The 18,600-nt window shown below is 24.6% G+C and overlaps 2 protein-coding genes and 1 long non-coding RNA gene across 5 annotated transcripts in view; 1 reads left to right on the top strand and 2 right to left on the bottom strand.

Annotated features, from left to right (window-relative positions):
• Window positions 1-7,711: 7,711 nt before the first annotated feature.
• On the bottom strand, window positions 7,712-8,925 carry LOC132921595 (uncharacterized). Its single transcript, XR_009660914.1, has 4 exons — window positions 8,794-8,925; window positions 8,494-8,591; window positions 8,019-8,046; window positions 7,712-7,846 (listed from the first exon to the last, which is right to left on the bottom strand). It is a non-coding gene; the product is annotated as an uncharacterized LOC132921595 (long non-coding RNA).
• On the top strand, window positions 7,900-13,302 carry LOC132921592 (alkylglycerol monooxygenase-like). The gene is made up of 9 exons (XM_060984696.1): window positions 7,900-8,035; window positions 8,227-8,354; window positions 8,423-8,574; window positions 8,636-8,739; window positions 8,813-8,975; window positions 9,053-9,204; window positions 9,281-9,415; window positions 9,486-9,605; window positions 12,689-13,302. The coding sequence occupies exons 1-9, from the start codon at window positions 7,922-7,924 to the stop codon at window positions 12,932-12,934; spliced, it is 1,314 nt and encodes a 437-aa protein (XP_060840679.1). The 5' UTR covers window positions 7,900-7,921; the 3' UTR covers window positions 12,935-13,302.
• Window positions 13,303-13,466: 164 nt separating this feature from the next.
• The window catches only part of LOC132921593 (uncharacterized), a 64,674-nt gene continuing 59,540 nt past the window's right edge, over window positions 13,467-18,600 (bottom strand). For all 3 annotated transcript variants that reach the window (XM_060984697.1, XM_060984698.1, XM_060984699.1), the window contains 2 exons: window positions 16,426-16,691; window positions 13,467-13,776 (listed from right to left, as the gene is read on the bottom strand). In XM_060984697.1, coding sequence (XP_060840680.1) covers window positions 13,688-13,776; window positions 16,426-16,691 — 355 coding nt within the window. In that variant the 3' untranslated portion in view covers window positions 13,467-13,687. The remainder of the gene's footprint in view (window positions 13,777-16,425; window positions 16,692-18,600) is intronic.

Raw genomic sequence — 18,600 nt, 5'->3', positions numbered from 1 at the left:
CATATAATATGATATTAAATTAAATATAATATGCAATATTATATTATGTTATATGTATTATATCTGCAAAATATATGACTATCTATGTTCGAAATGTCACTAAAAGCCAAAGCAAAATCATCGTATGTTTGAATAATAAATTTATACCATACAGGTAAGCCAATAATTTATATAAATTTTATAACAATCGATTCCGATTTTCCAACTGATGAGTGACGGCTGATAAAGAGTCCCAAACGGTTTCATATAGGTATTATTACTCTCTTATTATCTTATGACTAGTATGACGCACAAGTGCGTTCCGATTGACACAACTGATAATAGATGAAGAGTATTGTTGATACCATTACTAAATAAACATTTATTTATAAAATATTATAGGTACAATACTATTATACTTTTTGAATATACGAACTCCAAGTATGTCGAACGTTAAAAATGTTCAGTTCTTTCTGATAACAGAAATAATTAGTGATGTACAAGTTCTGATAGTTGAAGACGAACTTACCTTATTTCATTGTTTGGATTTTTAAATCAAACTTACGCATTTGGTTTAGTTTCAGTACACCCTAATATCCTATAGCACAGTTTAGTTTGGTTTAAAAATTTAACAATTCGTATCGACATTAGTTATAACTATAATTTACGTAAATATATCGTTATAATTTATAACAATTTATTTATGTAAAATACCAAACGTCCCAGTATTTTCATATATATATATATATTATTTATTTATTAAAAATTTGTGCTGGTAACCCAGTGGTATTTACTTATAAACATAATTTTGAAATATTATTATATTATAGTAATCACAAATAAGACAATTTACTAGATAATACGTATAATGTTACGAATAATAGATAAATATGGTTCTACATTGACAATTCGCATAATCCTTACAAGGGATTCGGTAACAGAATAGTGTGTGGTGTATTGTACATATTGAAATATAGAATAGATACTTATTACATAAAGTAAAAAGGTGACTTTGAGTTTATTATAATAAAATAGATTTGTATAGTATATTATACCTGAGAATAATTCGAGAACCTAAATTTGCTTGGACTTTTCTTTTAACTTTCGAGGACAACCACGAACAAATAAGAACAGGAGAATAATCACGTGTTAGGCAATCAATTTTTAATAAATCCTCAGCTAACTATAAAAATCCACAATATACGTGCTCTAAAAAATAACTATGATTCATTTTATGTGGATCCCATAATACAGATGCGTATTATTCCAATAGACACTGTGTTCTAGGTCACAATATAAAGACTTAATTGGTGCAACTAATTTATATCAAGCACAAGTACGTTTAACAAAACCAAGAATTTTTTAATGCATTACAATTTTCAACTATAAGACTATATACGCTATTTTAATAGAATAATTGTATATCAAAAACAAAGCTAAATCATTGATCGTGTTTTCTTGCATTTAAGCTTAATCTACTAATATTATAATCAAAGACAATTGGCTGACAAAATCTGTTGAGCAAAATAGAGTAGGTATTTTTTAATAGTAAGTGACAATCCTATAGCATTATCATAATTCATAAAATGTATTTTCCTTAATAAAATATTTAATGATATTAATAAATAATAAAAAAAACTACGGGAGAAAGGTGTCCCCTTTTTTGACACGACAGTAGGACGTCAATAACACAAGATCGTATTTCGTGAATTTTTACAAATTGCTTTCTATTTGATAAATATGAATTAAGCTAAGACAATAACGACTCGTAGAAGCCAGCAAGTTGCAATACGTTTAGTTAAACTTTATAGTTCATCCTATCAAAGGTTTTCGAAAAGTAACAAATTACATAAACTTGTGCATGGTCTGAAAATGCGCCTGATACATATTTAGTAAAAATCATATGGCATGTAGACGTCCATAGGATGTTATTATAATAACAGACGGTTGCATGAAACGTAATATTGACTATATTACTTTTATAATTCAAAATCATTACAATAATTATCTAAACTCACTAACTTGTTCTTTTTATACCTTTTTGTTAATTCACATTTAGAGCATGCCAGTGACAGCTATTTCGCTTATCATATAACACTATATGAAGTTTATTCACCTGCTCAATATCCAGCAATATATTAAGGCAATTCAAAAGTCGTATTTACATAATATTTTTTTTCACTTTTAAAGAAATCAAATCGTTTTCAACACAGTTTTTTTCTTTAACTTGTTAACAAATGATCATTAAACTATTAAATTGTGATCGACCTAAGTTTACTAGATACTTTAATTTATGATGTGTTGATGAAATAATAACATATTATGAACCATAGGTCGCACCTGACGGTATAATTATTGTTATAATTATAACTGTCGAAACTATTGTTAACGTACCACCTATATTATGGCTGTATTGTGTATGTAGCGGTTCCCAAAGTGTACGCCGCGCCGCCGTAGAATTTTATACTTCTCTATGGTTTACTGATAAATTTGAAAACCCTTCGACGGCGTCGGTGGAAACGATTAGGATTATCGATCATGTCAATACTCAATAGAGAGATTTAAGATTTTTGGTGAAATTCGTTTTCATTTGAGTATAATCACTAAAAACATTTTTTTTTGGTTTTTCTATTTCTTATGATTAGTCATTAGTATTAATTTAAAAAGGGCGCCCAGAAAAAACCTTGGTTCAAAAAGGGTGCAGTGAGCTAAAAATGTTTGGGAACTGCTGTACTAATGAATTGTTTATGTGTAGACTGTAAGAGTGTACTGAGTGTAGGATCCGTATACATTATTGATATTATATATATATTATATATATATATATATTTACAATATACATGTGTATATATTAAAAGCAGATATTCTAATTAAAATTTAAATAAAAAGTACGTAAACATGAATGTAATCATAATGGAATCGTACATAGGCTTATATAATAAACGACTACTAACGAATGGTATTGTTGTTGTAGTTAATTTCTTCACTTTAGTTGTATTTCACTAACGAGATATTATCTAATATTATATATTGTTACGGAAGATTAAAAATATGAACATTCTATTCGATATCTAACTATTTTGTTTTTAAATCATTTCATAGTTTTTAGTTACTTTATCTATACTTTTAAGAAATATTTGAATTTTACAATAAAACTTACTTGACAATTATTATATGACGTATATTAATTAATATTTTAATTTAAAATTATATTTTTGTGTTAGTATTTGTAATAGATTATTAGTTGATTTTGTTTTTTATAAATATATAGAAAAATTAACCATTAAATATTGTACGGTAATTGATTCATATTAAATATATAAAAACATATTTTGGTTCCTTTTAATAATATAAATCTTACCTAATAAGTCAATGTACATATTTTATATTTTTATAACTTATTTGAATATAGCATAATATAATAATTTAGTAAGACAAAGAAAATACATATTTGAATTATTACAAGTTACAACTTATAATCAAGTTGTACCTATGTAAAATATTTAATATAAGTTTACTTATATAAATTTGAATTAATTCTAGCAAATTTAAACAAAGTTTCAGAATATTTTATGATATTTTATTTAATAACTAGTTGGTGAACCTTACTATTTACAATTAAAATTAAAATACTAATTAAAGATTTGGTGTAGGACGTGTAAGTATATTAATAAATAAAATAAGTTGAACTATATAAATTGATTTTAAAATGTGTTTTAATAAATACAAATTATTTATTTAAGTTAATTATAATGCACTGACAATTATCTTAACATAAAATATAAATATTTAATTTAAGTTAATATATTTTTCTTACTTTATGTTAAATTTCTTAATTCACATATACGAGATAACTTTTATTCTTGAAAAAAAAATAAGTTAATATAATTATTATTAATTTATGTATTTAATGGTTAAAATCTTTTATTATATTTTATTTTTATAGTTGTTTTTGTTTTAACATAAGTACCTATAATAGAAACTATGGCTTGTAATTAGTTTTAGATTCCAAGCAGAGCAATGAATATAATATTGGTTGTGTGGCTTTTTGTGTATATACTCGTAATGTATATATTATATAAACGATAAATAATTGGAAAAATGCTACGATTTTCATGTTTAAGGGTATTCACTGGTAGTAAATTAGATCTAGTTGTTTGTACTTTAAATAGGTCAAAATTAAAAGTTCTTAGCATCTTCTTGACAAAATTACTAGGAAAAAAACAAAATTAAGGAAAAATAGGATTTTTACACAAATCATTTTTTATTATTTTATAATGCATACATTACACTAGGTAATCCAACTTGATACCTATCTACTATAAAGCTGAGTGGTACCAACTCGCCTATATTTTTTAAGTCTTAACTTTCATTTAATTATAATTTAAATGATTTAGCATAATACATTTCTATTTCATTGTATTTAAAAATAAAATAAGTACCTATTTTGGCTAGATTATTAAAACCTTTATTGCATTATAAGCATTTCTGAGGGTACACTGTAAATATATTAGTTGCGGGTCAAGAACAGGATAAATAAACACGAAACCTTTTAAGTGTATTTCATAGGATTTAAATAATTCTTTAGTAAGTCAAAAGCTCGTTGTAATAACAAGTTTGTTATATGGTTAATTTGTTTAAAATATTGAAATTATATTTATTTTTATTTTAAAAATAATTGTTTAACCATTGAATGTGTTACAAATGTTTTTTCTAAGTACTTTATAGGATACATAATTATAGTTATTATTAGATAGGAAATCAGAATGAATGGTTATTATAGTGAAATAGAATGACAAAGTAATAGGTACATGGGAAATGAGTAAGTAGGTAAAGAATTAAAGTGTACTATTTCAATTTTGTTCACCAAAATGTTATTTTGAATTTTAAAAACAATATTATAAAATAATGGGAATGAGTATTTTTTAGTTTAATAAATTCATCGATTTAAAATTTAAATAAATACGAAATGGCGTTGGGGGGCTTAGCCTTTTATCAAACATTTCAAGCCCCTCAATATGTTTATAATTATAAATTATTTATAAAAAAATAGGTAAAAACTAACTTATAAGGCTCTAGGTCTTTGGGAATAATGTTGAGACATGTTAAGTTAATTTATCCATCAATATTTTAATAATTTTACAACACTTTTATAGTACAGAGAAAATGAGACACTTTAATTTTATCATATTATAAAGTTAATGATGTTTTTTTTTTATAATCTAGAAGTCAACCATCAATCAGCTTATTTATTGAGTTTTTAAGTTACACTAATCTCTTATATAATAATAAACAATAAATTACCTATTAAATTTTCATTTTACAATGATGTAAATTATTTATTTAAAATGTAATAAAATAAAAATCTATTATAAATTAAATTATTAAGTCATCAACAAAATATATTTAAAATTGTACTTAGGTATATATTAAAACACATAAACACATGTTGCTATTATTCTAGAATAATTAGATGTTACCTACTACACATTTTTGGGCCATTATTTTTATATAACCTACATACTTACTGCTCCCAACAAAAAAGTAAAATACTAAAATAGACAATAAAATTAAAAAAATATGTTAATAGTTAACAATGTAAATATAGTGTTTTGTAAATAAAATAATACAATAAGTTATTGAATAGACAATATATAATATTTTAAATATAAAATAAATAAATGGTAACAACAATTTTTAAAATAATAATGATATAATATATAATATCTATTCATATATTAACATTAAATTATTTGTTTACATATAAGATTATATTCATGTACCAAAAATATGTTAAAAAACATAGTTTTTAGTTTATGTTTTCAATTATTATTCTTTAGACTTGCCTGTACAATTATTATACATACAAAGAAAAAGATGTATAGTATATCTTAAAAATAATATTTTGGAACATTACAGAAATCGATATAACCATCGATATACTAATTAATAATCTAAGTATGCTATGTCAGGCAATTCGAGTGAAAAACGTTACCTATCTAAATTTTGGAGGCAATTCGTGTGTTACCAAATAAATAATACTATTATGGAGTTTGGGGATATCGGTGTATTATGCGTGTTTAGTATGTAAATTTACTCATATTTAGTCATAGTATACATTTCCAAACATTTTTTTTTATGGATAATTAAAATATAGTAAGCTTAGAAAAATAACAATGTACGTATAATTTATATTTGTACTACAAACTGTTTATAAGGATTTTAAAACCTGTTTACTAAAATAAAAGTTTGTTAAAAGTAATTAACATTGTTAAACTATAACCATATTTATATTTTAAATGTTCTCATACCAATAGGTAATAATCTAAAATCGTATTATATTGGATTACTAGGATATATTGATATACTATAGAATTAAATCCTACGACATATATAGTATAGATAAGGGCTATATCAAGCACTCTGTATCAGGAAATGTAAAACAAAAAAAAACGTATTAATGGAACGGATTGCCTAGGATCATTTACCTACTGTTTTTGAAATGTATTACGTTACGTTTATACTTGTTCTTATTTATAACATAAATATTGGATCGAATTCGTAGATTGTATACAATTACAATGAGTTAATAAAATAAATATCAAGATTAAGTGATAGCATCTTTATGAATCGTGGTCTTAAGCATAAAAGTCCAACATAAAAAAGCAAGTGTTTAAAGTTCAAAGAAAATAGTTATATATAGAACTAAAAAGATATAATATTGTTGATATTTGTAGGTGCTTATGTACAAGATTGGTTGTTATTTGCATTAGATAAATCATTTATATTAATACAAATTAAAACGTTAATTATTTATCACATCGAAATTTTACTTTTACCTAACTATGTGTACTGAAGTTTTTATGTTTTGAATATTTTTACCAAAGATTTTTTATGCTTTGATATTTTTTAACAATAGACATTTTAATTGTACTTATTTTTCAAAGACTTTTGTACTTCAGACATTTTTGTAGTTTCATAAAATTGACTTGCACATGTTTGATATTTTAATGTTCAATATAGGTAATGTTTTATAATTTGCTTATTTAAAAATATTAATATTTTCCAAGAAACATATAGTTTATATACAAAATTATTAGTTACACACCTATTGTTTTTTTTTTTATAACAAATTGAATATTTCTTAAACAATTCAAAAGTTTCTTAATTCTAAAAACCATGCTTACAATTAATAATTGTTTTCGTTGTTTCTGTTATTTAATTTTAAAATTTTTTTTTTTTAACTGACTAAACGTTTTATATTAAAAACATATTTTAAATGCTACTTTATGTCAATTTAGTTTATTTACATTAAATATTAATTTTAAACTAGAATTCATGTAACATTGCAAAATAATATCTATGGTGAGGCTCATGAATATTACCTTTATATTTAAAAATAATACAGTTTAAATAAATGCATAAATGTATACTTTAATATTAACATTATATTATTTCAATTTCAAACATCTTTAATATAATATATGTGGTCGGATAATACGGTTACAATTGGAATATGCCTAACAGCGTAGTAGTACGTATAGTTACAAAACTATCAATTGTTACATAACTGTGTAGTTATTAAAAGAATATAGAAAAATGTTTAAGAAGCCATATATTTATAAAAAAAAACTGCCTCTAAATATTAAATTTCATTTAAGCTATGATTTCCATTATATCAGTTTCAATTTGTTTTGTAGTTCTAATAATACGGATTCCTGCCATTTATTAAACATTTCAGCTACTCAACGTCCATCTTCAGAAATTTGTTCACGACTTATGTAGATAGTTCCGATATTTGTAACCGTTCTCTCTTCTATTGGTAACATTTTTGTACCAAAGACCATCTCGAATGTGATCACCATCCCTGTATATAACATATTTAATACAATTTTAATTATTGTCATTATTTATTATTGTATCAAAGTAGTAAAGCAAAATAATGAATTTTGAAACTGCCAATACAACGATTTTACTATGGGACATGTTCTACTTGGGTAATCCTCATCGACATATGTACAAGGACATCAAACACTTACCACATATATACGCACAGGTAAATTGGATCTATAAGAATCACGAACAAAAAATGGTATTAGTAATAGAAGATTAAATTGCACCCTAAATAAATTGGAAATGTGTTTTTGTCAACAAAATATTTGTAATGGATGTATTTACAATTATTTTAATAATATTTTAGTATTGTCAATTAATGAAAACTATCATTAATACCCATACATTATTCAGGCTTGGCCATATTTCTTGACTTTATTGGTGTTAGAAAATGGATTGCGGCTATGGCAAAGAAAAAAAATACTTAGACTTAACGACAGCATTACCTCGATGAGTCATGCCATCTTGCAAGAGTGTGCCAAGTATATATTTAAATATTTAAGACAATTACAATAAATAATATTATGTTTTGAATGCGTTTCTTTTATAGACTGTTTTATAGAGGATCAGAACATTGTTTATACTTTTGGATTTATAACAATTATAAAATTTGTGAACTACCTTGGAATTCTATAGCTTTCTGGTATTTTTCGGCGATTGCGGTTGATTTTTGTTATTATTGGATGCACAGAGCCAGTCATGGTAGACAATTTCAATTTCTATGGAAAAAAATTACAGTTAATTATTAGTTAATGTGTTCTAGAAATTCATATTTTTTGGGCTCAACATCAGGTTCACCACAGTTCTGAGGAATTTAATGTTACTGTTGGAGTAAGACAATCGGTATTTCAAAGTTTAGTGGGAATTGTACGTAAAAAATATTTAAAATAAAATACAAATAGGTTAATTTGAAATTTATACCACATTAAAACGTTGTTAGGTGTGCTATGCTCCTTTGGCTTTATTTGTTCCACCAGTCTTGTTAATGGTGCATCAACAGTTGAGTCTCTTGTACCAGATTTGGATCCATACCGAAACAATATCAACTATTGGGCCATTGGACTATGTTTTAAACACTCCGGCATACCACAGGGTGCATCACGGTATGACAGACATAATATTTTAAGTATAGTGAAATTATTTTTTGACAAAAACATATTATGAAATGTTATATTTTTAGGAAGCAATTTATACTGTTTGGATAAGAACTATGGAGGTGTTTTAATTATATGGGACAGAATATTCGGAACGTTTCAAGACTTTTATCCGGACAAACCTATTACGTATGGTTTAGTATATCAGAAAAATGCATTTAATCCTCTATCCTTGCAAGTAAATATCCTGTTAACAGTGGTTCATGTATATCTACTTATATTGATCATGCGTTTTTTTTTTATACATAATACAGTTTTTCTACAATTTAAATTTATATTATAAATGGAATAGTATGAGTGGTTGGAAGAACAAATTAAGGTCGGTCATCAAGGGACCAAGCTGGGTACCAGGCCTGTCATGGACTGGTCACGACGGAAGGCGTGCTAGTGTAATGAATACCAGAATACCTAATCATCTCAACTTGAGTTTTATTTTTGAATCTTGATCATCTGATTTAGGTTGCAGGACGTAGAAAAAAATATGACGTGAAGATATCTTATGCACTTAAGTCATATTTACTGGTTCATTTCATTGCAGTTGTCAATGGATATTTTACGTTAACAACAATTCCTCATTCTGTAAGTGCATTGTAATAATTATTTTTAATACTTTGAATACTGTAAATATATTTATACAATTATTTTTAAAATGTTTTTATTGATAGTTTTTTTACAGATATAAATTAACAATTTAGGTTAAATAATAAATAACAGATTCAAATATTAATAATTCACTCAACAAAAAATTTTATTACAATAATAATTACAATGCTAACCATTTAAATAAATATTATGTCAACAACACACACAAAAGTATATTATATGATTGTAATATAATTTAAGAATATCAGTTATAACAATACATCACAATAACGAAATCACATATACAATATTATTGAATAAATATTTTAAAACTTACAATAAAATACTAAATTTTATTTCATAATGACTTAATATTATACTACATTTATCAATAAAAATCCACAATGATTAAATTACTCACCTAGTGAAAATTATTTAAATGTATTCGGTTCACGAAAACAATATGTTGATTTTATTAGGTAACAAATTTTTTTATAAATTTTATACTTTTAAATTTAAATAAAACTATTTTAAATTATTTTTAATACTTTTAATACTTTACCCACACATTTTTTTTTTAAAAAATAAGTTAAATAATAATTCCTATTATTTTAGTTATTAATATTATAATATTTAGCTCAAGTTAGTTCCTATTTAAGACATTATAAGTTATTAAATTAAAAGATAAATAATTGTATACATTTTTATTTAATACAAATTCTTTAGGATATCTTCAAAACTATTCTACTAAGATTTTGAAACTATTAGGTAAAATAATATAATATTGTTATATTTAAAAAACAAATTATTGATCCTGCGTATAGTATAATATTCTATTTTAAAACTTCATCCGAATGTTGTCAATTATACATTTTTTATTTTAATCAATTCAACCAACAAGAGCTCTTGCTAGTTTAAGTTGGATTGGATCCAGTTTAAAAATCATGATATACATTTAATTTATTACTATATTATAATATTATACTTAAATTCATAAGATTTCCAATGAAAGTTATTTTACCTACTATATTAAGGAAAATATTTTTGCTAATTACAACTACATTCGCGTACCTATGAGAAATTTGATTCAATTAAGTTTTAGTTTTGATTATTGGTTTCGTACTCAAAAATAAGACAAATCAACATGTTTCATTTTGTTTGATAGTGATATACTATAATAGTATATTATAAAATATTAATTGTTTAAAGGTTAAACTATTGATCAATTTTTTTCATGAAGAACGTATTCTATAATACAATGAGTAATAAATGTTATTCAAGATATATTTATATTTTTACTTAATCAAATTATTATTATCACATAACTTAAAATAACAAAAATATATGTCTTATGTAAATATGTAATGACGTCAAACATATAATAACTTATTTTAATAAATATGAAGGACATAATTATAAATTTAGTTGGGTATATTTTCGAAACATTGAGCTGAAAATATTACTTTATCAATATTAAACAATATCAAACAACAATTAAAAAAAAAAAAAAAATAATAATAATAATGATAATAAATTAAATGTTTTTGTTTATATATAGGTACTTACTTTATTATGAAAATTACACACATTTTAAATATTATAAACTTGCAAAAAAAAAACATAAATTCATTGCTCAATAAGAAAACATTCTAATATTAAATAATATTTTACCAACATTTTGTAACGCATTTTATATTTGTTTATAAACTCTGGACCATAAGATTGGGCGTGAGAGAAATAAAACTAATAAAATTTGACTAAAATGACTAAAATTCCATTATTTTAATTTTTTTACTTTTGTTAATCATGAACACAATATAATATAAACCTTTGAAACAGTTTAAGATAATTAATCGTTTTATTTTGTACGTGAATTGTAACTATAGCAGTTGTTAAAATATTTTATTTGAATTTAATATTTAAAATATATAAAAATGTAATTATATAAAATACCAATAAAATTACTTAGAAAAAAAAATCGGAATTATTATCATAAAAATGTTATACATTATTTATTTATAGTATAAAAACAAAAACTTGAGTCAATAATTCGGTGTCATCAGACTATTTTTGAAATATTTATTTGAATTAAAAAAAAAGTCTGTAAAAATATAATTTAATCATAACATATTTGGAAATAATTATAATAATATTATTATTTATTAAGTCAGAAATGTCGGAAAAAATGTATAATGCTGGTATAATAATGTATTAAATAACCACCAAAGTATGAAATTTAAAATTTAAAAATGTTTAGTATCCAAGTTAAATAAATATAAATGTACTAATATCTATTTACAAATAAATAACATATAGATAAACATACCCCTATCATTAAAATTGTAGTTTTTCACTTATTATTAGAGTAATATATAGGTAGAGCTATCTACATGTATTCAAGTGGACATATAAATAAGATTTAAACTAAAAAAAATACAAATAAACAAACAACAATGGCCTGAAACGATAGTGCATTATATAGGTACATTTATACGTTTATACTTTTATCTTCTATGATTTGTTGTTAAAGTGTATCATTTTCAAAGTAGTCATTGACAGAGCTGTGAATTTAATGCATTTAATAATAGGGTGGTAAGTATTACAAATATGTTTCATAAAAATTTCAATACAATGTGTGAAGTTATGCAAAATGGATTTAATAAAAAATAAAAGAATAATTAAAATATGTATATTGTGACTGTGAACAAAAAAAAAATATATTATAATAATAATGAAAATTAACAATACTATAGTTGTATTGAAGGATAATGTAGGTATCTATTATACACATACCTATAGTAAACGGTTAATATTAAAATTGTACATACACAATCAACAAATGTATATTGTAAAAAAATTTTTTTTTTAATAATTTACATATTATATTATAATTTTTTTTTATTCAGAGTGGTAAAATCTATTGAATCATTTTGTATTTGTATCATATTGTTATTGATACGAAAAATCATTCACAGCTCTAGTCATAGAACTATAGAAGTGTAAAATATAGTGTTAATAGTATTGTATAGTTGGTAGCCCGTAAACGGTGACGATTTAACATTTGTTAATATTTGTTCTAGGAAATTAATTTTACGTGCATGGCAATTTCTACGTTTTATGTTGTCTGGTCATTGACGAGCATAGGCTTGATGTTCGAAAAGTCATCGTGGTCAAAATGCTTTGAATGTTCAAGATGCTTAACCATGTTCGTTCATCTAATATATTTGGAACCTCAATCGTTTTTGAGCGCATTAACTGTCGTCATATATCAATTGTTAATGGGCACTTCGATTGTTATTTGGACTATTACATGTTTAATACGTTAATTTCTCCTAACTTCGACTAAAACAATTTATTGTATATTTTTATCTTTGTGACGTGTTAAAAAAAAATCTTTACTAAATATACTAATATTATGTACAGTCGTCAGTCAAAAATAACGCACGCAATAGAATAACAATTGGAGATCGTTTTATTACAACTTTATAGAATAATCTATTTTACATTTTGAGATTAAGAATATACGAACAAAAGGTCAATTTTACTTGTAGAAAATTATGAATTATTATTTATTTGAAAAAAATATCTAAGTATCATAAATTCACAACTAATGTAAATTTTAATTATATCATTGATTTCAACAAACGTTAAGTTAAAATTAGAACCTTAAAAATACATTTAAGTTATAACTTCAGTTTAACATTTAATTTTTCGGCTTACCTACAATAAAAACATAACTATCAATAATTGAATGATCATGTACAAATATTATTATAATAGTTCAAATACAATCATAATAATTTACAGGTTATATCCTCTATAGACATTATATTATGTTAAACATTCAAAGTACAAAAATCAGAAATCAGTGATTGCCATTTATTATTATTTAGAAATTAACTTTTGGACGATGATTTCTTTACGCAACAATATTTACAATTGTATATAACAAATTAACGTTTTAACATATTATAAAATTTACAATTACCACATAATATTAGTAGGTACCTTAATTAAATGTTGTTAAATATATTTATTATTATAATGTTTTTAGTAAAAATATTAGTTTATTGAAGGTGTTACCTATACATGTATTCAGTGTTATTGTCTGATGGTCCAAATTCTTCTCGATCTAGTGAATTCATTAACTCTTCGTTTTTATTTCTAACTGAAATCATAGTACATATTATTTTAGTTTAAAATCATACATTTGTATAACAAGATTTAAATATTCTGATATTACAATTTAAGAATTTAGTCGTTTAAATAGTTAAATAAATACAGGTAATTTTTATTTATTTTAACAATTTATCTTAAAATAGCATATATATATATATATATATGTGTGTGGTATATTTATTTCAATAAGCTAACTCAAAATTTTAAATATTTTATCAATAATATCATTAGCAATAGTTATTAGTATTACACTTATTAAGAATATATGTTGTCTAAATTATGTTAATTTTAGAACGTATACAAAAAATAAATGTTGTTAAAAAAATGTCACCACATAGACTGAAAGTGAAATTATACGACTGTTAAAAAAAATCACTCTAATGTATAAAAGTAAGTGTATCTGAGATACTTGATAATTGATCATGTTGAAAAAAGTTTCGCAGGCGAAGGAATTAAAAAAAAAGTATCATGCCCCAACATTATCTCTCTGCAACGAATGGCTTTGATGTAAGCTAAATCATACATATTTATATATTTTTTATTATTCGTGTACGTGCACTATTGCATTTGCCAATAGTGTTTTTGTAACCTTGACCACTGCAGTCTGCTGCAGTCAATATAAATGCAATTACTCAACAATACATATTGTTTATTAATGTATCGTTATTTTAATTGTTGAATGATTTAATATTTTGAATCATCATTTATTATTAATATTATGATTTATTAAATGTTTTTTCTGTATAATAATATAATATATTATATTAAAGATATAGGTATCACAATCGCACAAATTCGACTATCAAAAATCGAAATAAATTTGTATACCTAATCAATTTTTTTTTATATATATACTTGTATGGCTATTCTCATTTTTTTAAAATTATTACATCTACACACTCATTGTACTCAAAGACTACAACAGCAGACACAAAGACAACACAAGTATTATAGCGTATTATTATTGTGATACTAATATAAGGTGAAAAACGGACGAATAACATTTCTTTTCGTGAACGAAACTATTTTTATTTATTTTTTTTTCGTATAGATACGATAAATGACATATTATTATATAAAATGCTAAATGGCGTTTCATATAATATTATACATATAACAACGGGCCATGTCAATCACAACTGTTAAGAGAGATAATACAAAATCATTATACTGTAACTGTATTAATTCACATAAGAGGGAAAAGCCTAAAATGTTCACGAGAAACAGCTATTATTTATAATGTATTATTCAAGATATCGCGAACGAGTAAAAGTGAACGAAGTGTGATGGTGATTAAATATTGTATATGCCTGTTTGTATGTATGTACGAAGAAGGTGAAATAATTTAATTTATCCGACGATATGATTTTGTTGGAGGAAGTTTACGAACGGACGTTTTGACAGATACGTGCCACTATAATAATGTCATCATCGTCACGGGCGACCAGTCCATAATAACAAATAATATCGTAATCGTGTGCACTATATACCTAATATATATTGTATAATAATTATAGTATAAAAGGGGTGTTGGTGTATGAAGTTTCACTAGAGACTGTCGGACTAGAGCGTGTGCATATATGCAATATTATTATATAGTGTGAACTGCGAATGTTATAACTTATAAATGTTAAATTAATTAATTTTAATTTTTTTTTTTTAATTTAAATTTAAAATTGACTCCACTCCCCGCAAAATAACTCCCCCCCCGTTTTTGGAAGAAAAATGCGAGAACCAGGAACTATTTTAGGAGGTAATATTATTGTTCTGATCGACTGTTGCTTGTTGTGTTGTAAATCTGTATAGTGCCTAATAATAATATTATTGTTTATTTAAACGAGCGCACGCTAGATTTATGTCAAGGGAATTCTCCGATCGTTGGAATAGACCAAAAATATATGATACACCGCGGTCAGAATTAGAATCGACCGCGAATATCGTCTGAACGCGAGTTAGTCATCGCAGAACAAGCATTGACAGATTTTTGTACTTACGATATACTTTAATGACTTGGCTAAGCACCATGGGGTCTTAAATTGGCGGAACCGGATACGCAAAGTGCCACATTTATTGTGGGGAGGGGGAAATGTACAATGTGGTAAAGATAGAGAATATATTAAAGGAAATGTGTTAACTTCAATAACAATTACATTTTTAAAGATATGGTCTAGGATAAAAACGTAACATTTGATTAAAAAATTACCTTCAGGTTAAAATTCATAAATAGAATTTTGCTACACATGATTGATAAAATAGTCGATTTTTAGTACGACATAAAAAAATATTAAAATTATTGTTTATTATATTATATATAGTTTAAAATAAAAACAAGGTTAAATAAAAAATTAATAGTTACGAATTTTTCAAATTTATAAGTCACTATAATTGCATAATATGATACTAATTAATTATCTTATTATTTTCTTTTATAAATTACTCTTGTATATCGATGGGATAATATTTAGTAATCTAAGTAAAATGTATGAATATTAATATTATATTTCTTCTGGCCTTAGGATTAAAAATGGATTTTTTGTACGTATCTTAATTTGAACGGATTATTTTTTAGTTTTATCGAAGCAATGAGCACAATACCATTGATACGTATTGTTACATAATTTTATGAAACATTACCCACCGAGTTCGTCAATTACGGGTGCCATTCTTAGTGTTACGCCTACCAACAGCATACAAGTGATGAGTAACAGTCCGGCGGTGATGATGATTGTCCATCTCGCTCTTTGAGGTAAGTCGTCTGGATGTATAGTAGGTACGGGATGAGGTCTCATTATATTATGTTTATCTTCTCCGAATCTCGTTCTCCGGATTTTTTTTTTCAACCGAGTCTTTGGGTTTTGAGTCTCTATATAATGACGATTTTCTTCTGACATCCCAGCAGTGGATCTATATTAATGTAAAAATATATTTTTATTTTTACGAATTTAATTATATTTTCAAATACATAGAACGTTTTTAATCTTTTACGGATTAATTACTTTTGGATCCATTTAATAAATATTATTTAGCTTACGCATACCTAAATGTCAATATAATTTATAAATTATCGTTATTTAATACTTAGATTTTGAAGTGTTTAAAGAAGGTAATACCTGTAATATTATATGTTATTTTATCTTAATATTATAATATGCTTCATATTAAAATTAAAGTGATACGTAAATAATTTTTTTTATCATAATGTACAGTCAAGTTTACAGTTTAAAATATAGGTGTTAATTGCAAATTGTAATATAATATTATATGAGAAATAAAGTTAAATTAAGTACCTGCTGTACATAAAAAAATTAAATAACGCATAAATATAATATTCTTTTAACACGTATTTGGATTACAATCACCTACCTTCTAATATTTATAACCTACGAAGCTATTCAAGTGGAGCAGAAGTGTATGGTCGAGCCACCACCGAGTTGTAGCTCGAAGTGGTAGTCCCAACTGCAGGTCATTATTATGGACGACCAGCACCGACGCTACTGACCCACGTACTGAATTAACGTTCCGAGGGACGGTTGGGCTCAACTAGTGAACGTTAACTGCGTGACTATCTAACGAAAATTTACGAATCTGACTTAACAAGCATAAGATTTTTTGGAAGTTGCACTGTGACAGCAGAGCTAATAGTTTACACGAGTGGTTGGCCGTTCTTCCTTACTACCTTTCATAAGTCCATTAAAGTTTGAATTTGATTTACGTAGTTACGTTAATTCTTCCCTACCAATTTAAGAGGTGTGAAATACTGATTTTGTAACCAGTATCTACGAGTCCTCGGAGACGCGTGGCTGATACTGGAACGCAAGACAGAGAATAACTATAACTTCTGGAATGATATCAACAATTTTATTTTTATAAATTGTTCTGGTATTTTTAAAACTCAAAATTGCAAATGTGAAGTTCCACTCCATTTTGAATTGTTATAATTTATTTTTTTTTTAAACATAGTTATAATTTGTTATTATTACTTAACTATTTTGGCATAGACCCTTATCGATGGTAAATGAAAGCCAATCGATCGATCGATATTTTTGCTTGATGATATTTTCAACAATGAAGAACAAATTTCGTTGACTCAAAAAGTATTTAAGTTTTTAAGTGTTATTGTTTTTAAAATTTTAAGTTATTATAAAACAACATATAAAAAATGAACCATATTTGTGTTATGGTTTTTTAAAATTTTACAATTTTGAACGATATCATATATTTTTGGTTTATATTCTTCTAAGCAGAATATTTTTATAATAACTTTAATGTATAAACATCGAATTTCGAATGAATTTTTATTTAGTTATACTATTTATAAGTTTTAACAAAAAGTATTTAATGCTTATTTAAGTAGAATAGTAGATCAAATTTTTTCAAGATACACTTATTGCTCTACTTCACTTTGCTCGTGTAAACTTTAAATACTTAAATCTAACTCGTTCGAAATTTTTTTTTTCATAAAAATTCTCGGAAAAATATTTTGCTTTGGAAATTATAACAATAAAAACATATTTAAAAAAAAGTTATTTCTTAATGACTTCAAATTAAATATATATATAAAAAACGGAAAAATGTATATATTAGGTACTTTAAAAGTTGATACTTTTTGAGATAATGAGTGTTTACTGTTAAAATAATCACTTTGTATGTAACTATTACCCTTACATATAACTTATTAAACTTTCGTAACTTTTTCTCATTAATTTGGGTGTTTCTTTTGAATACTAAATTATTTTAATCTTATAAGTAACGGAATTTTTAATTGTATAAAAGTAATATTCGTTTAGTTTATTAAGAAAGTTTGAATTATAAT

This window comes from Rhopalosiphum padi, chromosome 2 (assembly GCF_020882245.1).
Source record: "Rhopalosiphum padi isolate XX-2018 chromosome 2, ASM2088224v1, whole genome shotgun sequence".
In the NCBI taxonomy this organism is placed as follows: Eukaryota; Metazoa; Arthropoda; class Insecta; order Hemiptera; family Aphididae; genus Rhopalosiphum; species Rhopalosiphum padi.
Note: the sequence above shows the minus strand (reverse complement) of the source record. Positions and strands in the feature narration are given on the sequence as shown.

Excerpts from the sequence above, each read along its gene's own strand:
- LOC132921592 (XM_060984696.1), top strand. The coding sequence starts at position 7,922 with ATGAATTTTGAAACTGCCAATACAACGATTTTACTATGGGACATGTTC. Across the intron at positions 8,575-8,635 it reads GATGCACAGAGCCAGTCATG|AAATTCATATTTTTTGGGCT; the intron begins GTAGACAATTTC and ends AATGTGTTCTAG. Across the intron at positions 8,740-8,812 it reads TTCAAAGTTTAGTGGGAATT|GTGTGCTATGCTCCTTTGGC; the intron begins GTACGTAAAAAA and ends AAACGTTGTTAG.